Source organism: Fukomys damarensis, unplaced genomic scaffold (assembly GCF_012274545.1).
Source record: "Fukomys damarensis isolate Sample0158 unplaced genomic scaffold, DMR_v1.0_HiC HiC_scaffold_19, whole genome shotgun sequence".
Classification (NCBI taxonomy): Eukaryota; Metazoa; Chordata; class Mammalia; order Rodentia; family Bathyergidae; genus Fukomys; species Fukomys damarensis.
In genome coordinates this window covers 23,640,990-23,650,759 of record NW_022900931.1, presented here as the reverse complement: position 1 = coordinate 23,650,759, position 9,770 = coordinate 23,640,990, and the positions used below count along the sequence as shown (strand labels likewise).

At 43.6% G+C, this 9,770-nt stretch overlaps 1 protein-coding gene across 1 annotated transcript; it reads right to left on the bottom strand.

Annotated features, from left to right (window-relative positions):
* Window positions 1–1,712: 1,712 nt before the first annotated feature.
* Tmem52b (transmembrane protein 52B) lies at window positions 1,713–9,770 on the bottom strand. The gene is made up of 5 exons (XM_010643570.2): window positions 9,105–9,770; window positions 6,779–6,822; window positions 4,927–4,965; window positions 4,262–4,428; window positions 1,713–3,173 (listed from the first exon to the last, which is right to left on the bottom strand). Exons 1-5 carry the CDS (start codon window positions 9,186–9,188, stop codon window positions 2,929–2,931), a joined length of 579 nt encoding a protein of 192 aa, XP_010641872.1. The 5' UTR covers window positions 9,189–9,770; the 3' UTR covers window positions 1,713–2,928.

Sequence of the window (9,770 nt, the reverse complement as noted above, 5' to 3'; positions counted from 1 at the left end):
TAGTACATGTATTAAATAATAATTGCTGAAAAGAGTTCTGCTGAATTGATGCAATGCAAAATACTTTTAGAAGCACGATTACTGGGGAAAGAAAGTACATCTATTTCGATGATACTGAAAGGATGGAGGGGAGGATAAGTGTACATCTATGGAGAGATTTGCACCTTTGCGGCAGAAAGTTACCTGAAAGCTTTGATGCTCTCTCTCAGCTAAGAGAACAAGGTCGCTGCCTAAAATTAACGCAGTGATGATGAACTTGGGGGCATGAAGACAGCTACTGTAATTTGAATGCTAGAAGGAATGCAGAAAATACTGGAGGAAATCTACAAGGAGGACCAAGTATTGGGGAGCCTCAGTCTAGACTAACCTCAATTAGCACAACTGACGTATTTTCTCCAGCACTGCTCGGCAGTGTAGGCACCGAGGAGGAATCGGCTTCATCGAAACCTCATTTGAAGTTTGAAAGTTTAAGAAGGTTAGAAACTTGAGCAATAGCAAAAATGATTCAGGTGATTGAGCGTGTCTCCATTCGAGTGGATGGAGAAATAGAGCCAAAAGCAAGCTAATGGCTCCCAACAAAAATGAGAGAGCAGAGGGAGTAAACGACTCCATGTAGGCAAGGAGTGGTTGTAGGACTCTATGTGAAACAGATTAGGAAAAGACACACGTAAGGGTGCAGAAAAGGATAGAGTGACAGAAGGCGGATGGGAGTGATTCCACACATGGAATGAATTGGTGGGGGCTGGGGAGAATGTCTGGGGTAGGAGAAGATCTTATGAGCAGAATTACCTCCAAGATCTTTCAAAACCCATCAGCATCTGTCTGTCTTGTCTTGAAGGATGCTTCAAATATTTTATGGAATGTGGCGTAGCCCAACGACTCATCTGGTGGTAGTAAAATAAGGCCACTATGATCTTACTTGTGATTGGCCAACTTCACTTGACTAAGAAATGCCTGGCGGATTAGGGCAGGTCTGGGTGTGTCTGTGGATGACTTTCAGGTTGCAAACTGAGGAGGGAAGGCTCACCCAGATATGGATGGCACCAACCAACAAGTTAATAGCCTGGACAGAATAAAAGAGAAAGGAGAAAGAATTTTTGCTTTTTTCTTCTTCAAAGGTGCTCCAGTCTTTGCCATTGCCTTTGCGCATTAATCTCAGTCCCTTCAGGCTTCCAGTGCCATTTACATCAGACTCTCCAATGGGCTTCAATCTTTGACCCGATCCTTCAGCCCTCTGGAATGCAGATGACCATTTCCCACTCTTCCAGCCCTGATTCTGCTGGTGCCACTGGGACTCTCCAGCTTCTGATCCTATAAGCCTACCTTGTAAATCCTTTATATGATTGTATAGATATCTTTTTATGTTAAATCTGCTCCTCTGTGAACCCTAACTGATACAGCCACCTTAGGCACCATTAACAACCCACATTTCTCAACAGCTTCCAAGTGATTGGGGGAAAGTGAGATTACAAAGCTCATTACTCTCACTCAGAACATGATCTCCTCTGTGCTATTTCAAGAATGTGTTTAATCAGCAAATCACTGGGCCGCCTCTGAAAACTGGATCTGATGGCTTAAATATTCTTCACCTCTACACAGAACATACTAACAAGAATCATTCATAGCTTTACGTTATTTACCTCAATCAACAAATGTTTATTAACAAAATAAGGCTGTGCCAGGTATGACTCTACAATATAATAGCAGACTGACAGGAAGACAAACCAGAACATAATTCTTAGTGGAATGACAGCAGGCAGGTGAATATCAGATGACGACGATAAGAATTATAGCAAGTACATGTGCATAGTGATTTATAAATCATGCCATTTAGTTTAGCTTCTTTGTTCTCACAACAAAAACCTGTGAGGTGTCTTGAGTGCTTATTTTATAGGTGAAAAGACTGTGCTTTAAAGATTTCAGTAACTTCTTCAAGACCTGTAGCTTTTCCTCATCTTGATTTTCCAATAACTTGTACTTTGGGGAGCAGTGTTTCATGTTACTAGTGCAGCCTGCTCAGCGGGATGGTGCCAGGGGTAGGATCTCAGCCGGGCTTAGTTGACCACTTCGTACTCCAGGAACCGGAAAGATACAGAGATGGGCCTGAAGGAGAGAATGCATTTTCTACCCTAGCTCCACAAGGTGGCAGTGAGCCAGTGTGAGTCACTGTGGACACACTGCGGCTTCACGGGTAGAAGCAGGAAGGAGGAAAGAAGCACAGCAAAGCTTTGTTTTAGAGTTTGAAAAGGACCCACGCGCTCTTGTATACATGCCTGCTCGTGTATTTGTGGGGCAGAGGAGCTGAAGAAGTAGCAGTGCTGTTACTATACTCTCACAGCTTTTCATATTTCTGGTGGGCAGAACCTCAGTGAAAGAGAGTTTGATATCTGACACATACTATACTGTGTTCTCTTATCCAACACCGGTTATCCCATCCTCATATTCTGTATCACCACATGGGTATTATATCATATTCAAGATGATTATTTCAGCACTTGTGAAATTGGTTATTCTTTCAGGAGGAAAGCTCCCTGGGTTCAGTGTACTAAAGACCATGGCTGTGCTTACAATCTCTTTCTCCTCAAGCTTGCCTCAACCTGGTAGCCAGTAGAGAGAAAAACCAACTTTCAGTATCATGATGTGAAGGAATTGTATATGCCCTGAATGGCTGAAGGAATTCAAGACACTTGATGCTGTCCTGCCTTGCTAGTAATCAACATAGTGAATTTTGGCCATTGGATAATAAATCAGAGTTCCTGATAAAAGCACTCCATATCTGAAAAGACTTGTGGTCACCCATGAAGACTTAGTACCTATCTTTCCCACAGAATGATATTTAGATGCCTTGCTAACCCTTCTGGAAGTTAGTCTGAGGATTCCTACAGACTCCGAGGAAACGTTGGGTCCATGTACAGATCAAAATCCCCATCACAGAGAAGCGTGCACTACTCCAGCAGATTCCTTCTCCACTGGAGGCAGCTGCTTTTCCTCAGGCACTGGGGATAACTCAGGTGCTTTCTGTCCACACCTGGCCACGGTGAAGCGACTCATGTGAAGAGCTTCCTCGTAGCCTGGGAGGGTGTCCACCGAGGAGGGCAGCTGGCGCAGGGAGCTGTGGGAATGGGTCACTGCCAGAATTCTCCGAGCTGCAGAGCCAAACACAGACTGAAGGGCTGCAAGGGAAGAAGGAGCAGAGCTGGCTTATATGTGTTGTTTTCAGGTCTCAGGTGGTTGACATCACACAAATCTCCTTTCATCCAAACTCATTGTCACCCCCTGCCGCAAAGTGTATGAAATCCCATGAGGCTTCAGCTTCTAAGCTTCAGGTTCTGCTAGAAGAACTTTGTCTTCACACAGCCCTCCCCCTTCCTCTCCCAGACTTAGATCGCTGTACACCCACCTGCTGATACTGCAAGCCCTGAGCTTTATTCCTTCTGTCAAATGAAGGGAGAGAAGAGAGGTAGGAAAGGTGAACAGCGGCATGTCATATTGCCCTCCTTGCAAAATAAATATTAGTGTTTTGCTCTCTGCTGTTGCACCTTGCATTTACAGTAATGTAAAGTGTCTTAGAATAACAATCAGACGAATGTGGGGCAAAAAACTGAGCGTACCAAGACTTGAAGGACACAGAACTCAAAGTGCACACCACTAATTTATTTAAAAATACAAAACAATATAAAATGCAGGTTTTCACAAAATTTAAGACATTTTGAAAGATATGTTCAGCATTTGAAAATAGATTATAAAGTTATCTATAAACTTCTAAATAAATTTGGTTTGTGAGAATGATTTTTAAGATAGGTGATAGGAAGTAGGGAGATGAATCTTTCCCTAATGGGAAGGGGATCAAGCGATGGAGGGAGGAGAGAAAAAGAGGCAGGAAAGAGATGAAAAAGGGAACGAAGATGTGTTAGGAACATGTGCTAATTCCACACAGGGACTGTAAGTAAATACTATGTACTGCAAACGTGTGCTACTGATAAAGAACAAAAACAAAGCACTATAAACTGTGTGATTCTCCCTATAAAATGTCTCCAACATTGTCTCTAACATTTCACTTGCTTATTCACGCTATCACCAGCTAGACCAACATTCGAAAACACAGTCCCACTGAGAGCCCTGGTCAGCACCCCACTGGTCTCCTGGAAATTAAAATCCCCCTGAGTCCTGGAACCTGTAGGTTATCTGGCCGTACCTATGTGGTCTCCTCATCGGTCCTTTAAACCGAGGTCTCTTCCCCACGTCAGGGTAGCATACTCACAAGTGATAGTATCGTGGAGAGTGCTGTCATGGTCAAAAGCAATGACGGTCACTTCGCAGGGTGGCTGGCCTTCCTCCTCCCCATTTCGCTGGCGAGCCAGACAGCAGCGGAAGAACATGGAAGTCAGGCCGCAGAGCAGAAGCAGGACGCCGACGACCACCAGCAGCCTGCGAGAGCCGGAGGGTGGGCACGCTGGGAGATCTGGCTTGTTCTAGCTCCAGCATAGTGTCGTGAACTCCTGGCTTTTGATTCTTGTTGACATTATTTATAATAATGATAAGATTCTAATTCACATACACTTCCTTATTTGTTAGCAGGACTAAGCTGATTAGGACAAATAAGATATTTAAGGTAATTTGAAGCAGCTGCTTTTTACCTCGCTGAAGTAAACTTTGTAGAGATAGTTCTCGAGCAGATCCCAAAGGGCACAATAATCTTTTGATCTCCATGGAAGAGATGTATTCCAGTAGGATGCCCTCGCCTACTGTATCACAGGCTAGTGATGAGGTAAAGTAACTACTCTATGAGGCACTAAGTAGGCAGTCTGTCCCAAACCTTTTCTTCCTGATCTATCTACCCATCTTCTAGTATATATAATATACACATGCATAATTAGTAACTTTGCAAAATGAAATATCTTTGTGGGTATTGCAACTGAAACTTACCATATATACCACAGATGTACCCAATCTGTGGTCAGGCAGCTATGGAGGAAAAAAAATAAAGTTTATTATATTAAATATAACAAATATGAGTTACAATCTAACCTGATGCCACTATAAGAAAAGCAAGGTTATAATTTTTCAGTTTCTAGGTAATGAACTAATTCTACAGTGAAATGGTGTAAATAGTATTGTGTACGACACACCACATTGTGCAAATTGCTTTGTAAATCACTACAAACCAGACAAGAATAGTGGCCATAAGCAGTTTCAATAAAGAAAATGGACCTACAACTGTTGTAAATAGTTATGAAGAAAATTGACAAAAAATAACTTGAAACATGTTTATACAGAATGAATTGGAAAGTGGATATGAGTGCTAAAACTTTTACACATTTGAGGTCAATCAAATGTAAACATAAGGGAAATGTCAGTTAAAAATTTATGTTTCACAAGTTCTTACAACACTCTCACCATGGAAAGGAATCTCAGTGGTCACATCTCTAATATCCATATGCCCTGAGACCAAACAGGAAGGGGAAAATCTTTCCCTATGATGAAAGCCAACTACATATGCTGAATTAACCGTGGCAATTGTAAACTTTCTCCAGAGGGGTTGAATAAAATGGGTGCTGTGTGGGAGAAGTCTAAGTCCAGGAAGAAGAGAGAGAGAGAAAAGCAAAGTATTTGCAAGGACCCAAGTTCAATACCTGGTGCCAAAAGAAAAGAAAAACGAAGTATTTGTATGTCTTTGTAGATTGGTAACTTCTGTTCTTTAATCATACTTTGTAATACATTCACCTATGGAAATACATTTGTATTTCCACACATTTGTAGAAAGAAGCTTGTTTTGTTTGTTTTTTTTTTGACTGAACCTTTTATACTTTTGTTTTTTTTTCACATTCATCATGTGTTCAAAACCTTTTCTTCGTCTTGTTTTTTGAGACAGGGTCTCACTATGTGGTTGAGACTGACCTGGAACTCATTATGTAGCCCAGGCTGGTCTTGAACTCACAGTGATCCTCCTGCCTCAGCCTCTGGAGTGCTGGGATCACAGGCGTGTGCCACCATGCCTGGCTCATTCAAAGCCCTTTTAGCTCTACACTAGATTCTGATTCTGTAGGGCCAGACTTTTTCTGTAATGGTAGATGTCTGAAACCTCAGACAGTATCAAGTTGCCACAGTCTGATGTGAATGTGATAAGCAATCAAGGTAATCACTGTGTCCCACAGCTAACTATGTGGTTTCCTTCAGCCTGAACACATCTTGTTTTCTCTTTCCCTTTCCTTTTTTCCCTCCGTCCTTTTTCTTTCAATACTGGAGATTGAAATCAGGCCTCGTGAATAAATGTGTATCTTTACGTTCCTTGCCACTACCGGAGACTCACTCCTGACAGCATGAGTTTATGGACTAACTCCCTCACAGTGATACATCAATGAATTCTCCCATAAATATTTACTGCCCTAAAAAAAACAGAAATTGCTGCTCTGATTCGAAATAGGGATTTCACTTCAGAAATCACCCAAGGAGATAAGCCAGTGACTAGATAATGAATCCCGTCTGCCCGATGAGTCACCGAGGAGTATGGCTGGGAACGCCTTTTGCAAGTCTCCAACACTATGAAAATTGAGAAGAACTGTGCTACTTTGATGGGAAGACTGGCTTCGGAAAACACTGCTGTCAGCAGTGCTATTCTGAGTACCGAATGACACATCTACGTCTGTGATAGTGGGTGGATGCCCACTTGAACAGACATAAAGGGAAGTCACAGAGAGCTAATGACATTCTGACCTGTGTTTGGATATTGATGTTCTGTCTGTTTTTCCTTTCCCAGCTCAGACTCTCAGATACTTACTGTTCAGGACTGACACAATTCTCTTCACATCTTACTCCAGGAAGCTGTAGGAAGGGAAATAGTCTCAGACAGGGAGTTCACCTTGCCTCCTGTGTTCAGCAGCCTCACCATCCTCTCTCCTGGCTGTGGTGCGTTGGACACACTGATAAGGACGAGGGCATGTTCGGAAGGTCAGGCGTGTTTAGGACGGTGACTTGTGACTCTTAATCATTCCTGTGCCTGCTGACCTGAGGCAGAGAACTGGGAATAGATATTTACCTCACCTGCTTTTCATTTGTTCTTTTGTTTTGTTTTGTTTTTCAGTCGTGAATAAGGCTTACTGCTTGTGAACAAAGGGAAGCCACTTATATCAATTTATTTATCCTAGAAATTTCTCTATCTGTCCTTCAGGGTGTTTTGCTGGTCCTCACTCCTGCCCAGCTGTGAACTGCATTTTTCCTCACTGTGCTTTTTCATGTTCTCAATGCACCAATACCTTACCCCAGAAGACAAAAAAGGGAAGACAGGGGGCTTGCTGACTAGCTTACACATGCTAATGAGACTACGGGTTTCTGATAGTGCAATGATCCTGTAGATGGGCATCTTTAACCTTAGGGTAAAAGAACTAAGGCATAGGGTTGTTAAGTAATGAGACCAACTACACACACCCATGGATGTAGCCAGAATTCAGATCTGACTCTCCCACCACGAATATGCGTTGAATGAGTGAATACACCTAATGACAAGTTTGGTCTTACAGGTCCTTGATGGTTCTACCATTCCTCACAACCAGCAGCAACACAAAGCCAGATGAAAAATGCTACCACTCCTTCTTCCTTGTATCTCAGGTGATTTCCTTCTTGCAAGACCCTTTTAGTGGCAAAGTTTATTTCCAGGAGCTGTTTCTGTCTTCCAAAAATTTAAATGACCTGATAGTTCAGAAAAACAACAGAGGCTTTTATGATAGGCGGGAAGCGAAGGAGCACAGGGACCTGAGGTATAAAGAGACCGTAAAGGGCTAGGAGCCACCCTCTGCAGGTAACACTGGAGAAACTCCTGACTGTTGCTTTTGTTTTCACTTACAAGTGATTGCCAAGAGAAATGACCGAGTGGTTGTTTCCTCAGCCCAGGCCTGCTCTTTTGCTTGCCTTTCTTCATGAAAGTAAAAAGAAATCTAAGGTGCTCAGCAGAAGATATGCCACCTCTCAGGCTCATTGCAGAGAGGCAAAAAAGAAAACCAAAGGGAATAGAAGGAAAAGAAAGCTAAGAAAAAAAAGGCAAGAAAAATGAAAGGGCTTTTGGATATTGGTTAATTGGCATCTAGCAAGCAAAACAGCTGGCTCGCTCTGAACAGGAATGTGGTACAATCCAGATTGTGCACTTGCTGCCCCTCTTGCTAGATCTTATAGCTACATACTAGTTAATTCAGATGATTGTCCAGAATCCTTCAGTCTGATGAGCCCTTTGGCAACCAACAGATTACTCACAGGCTACCGATTCATAGTGGGGAGAAATAAAAATTGAAAATATTTTTAAAGAGTCTCCTTCAGCCTCACCCCCACCTCCCATACTGGAGACTGAACCTAGAGCTTCACAACTGAACTCCTTCACCTATCCCTTTTTCCTTTGAGACTGGACTTGGGGTCCCCCTTGCCTAAGCCTCCCAGGGAAGTCCTCCCTCTTGTATTTCTGGAATGGAGTCATCTAAACTGCTAGAATAGTATTAGAGCTGAGGCAGGAAATTCCATTTAGTGGCATTTAGTGGTATAAATTATTCCACATCCTGTGTAAATTGCAAATTGTGCCAATTTACTTGAGATTTTGTGTGATGGTGATAGTATATTAAATGAGAGAAACATACCTCAATTCTAAAATGCTATAGCTCTCCTGCAAGTATCTATGGTTGTGTGTGTGTGTGTGTGTGTGTGTGTGTTACCTGGGACTGAACCCAGGGTCCTTGCACTGAGCTGCTTCCCAAGTCTTTTTTATTTTATTTTATTTTATTACTTTGAGACAAGCTCTTACTCAATTGCCCAGGCTGGGCTCCAATTTACGATCCTCCTGCCTCATCCTCCTAGAGTGCTGGGATTACAGGTGGGCACCGCCACGCCCGGCTCACTGGAATTTCTGTCTCCTTTTCTAAGAGCATTAACATTCGTCACACATGCATCTGTGTAGCCCCACAATTCTAAGAGCTCGTGCCACCTCCTCCTCTCCCTTGCTCCTTTCCACTAGATTCCGTATGTTTTTTTCACCTCGTCCATTTTCTACAAGATTCTTCTGAGAGCTGATTGTTCCAGAAAGCAAAAATGCCTTCTCCCTCCTGCCTTTTCACAGCTGAACTCACCTGGACGAAGCAGGCCAGGCCCGAGGCCATCAGGACACAGGCAGGGGCCTCCATCCGGCGGCTGCACATCTGTCCCCGCCTCATGCACTGGGAGTCTGCTGCCTCTTTCCCATCCCCCGCGGCACAGTGACTTCTTGATCTAGAGTTCTTAAGAAATGTTCCTCGGTGATAAGCCGGGCGTTCCTTGTGTCTCCTCCCAGCCCTCCGAGTTCTGATTTGGAAGGTACCTCTCTCCTCTTTTCTCCCGGCTTCCCTCTCTCCTTCTGTTCCTGATTTTATTCACTCTGCCTTTGTCTCCCCTCGCCTTCTTCCACGCTGCTGTCAAGCCTTTCCGTGTTTTCGGTTTTCTTCCCCTGGCTGCCCTCCGTAGGAAAACATTCAAGGAAGACCCATTCGCCCTTTGGATTAGATGGTTTGCTAATAGTTGGTGAGAAGCTTGGCTTTGAGGAAGGTCAAGGGCGGCTGGTGCTGTCAGGTGTTCTCATCTTCATCGGGACGCGGGCAATGCTTCTGGGTCCCTTATCGCAGTCTGCCAGGTGACTGCTCAGGGTTGAAAGTCACCCTGCCAAGCTCTTCTCATCCCCCGCTTTTGTGTGATTAACACTCCCCCTTCTGGCTCTTCGAAACTCTCCCCTCACTGTGTTGATCATCAACTCTCCCAGTTCT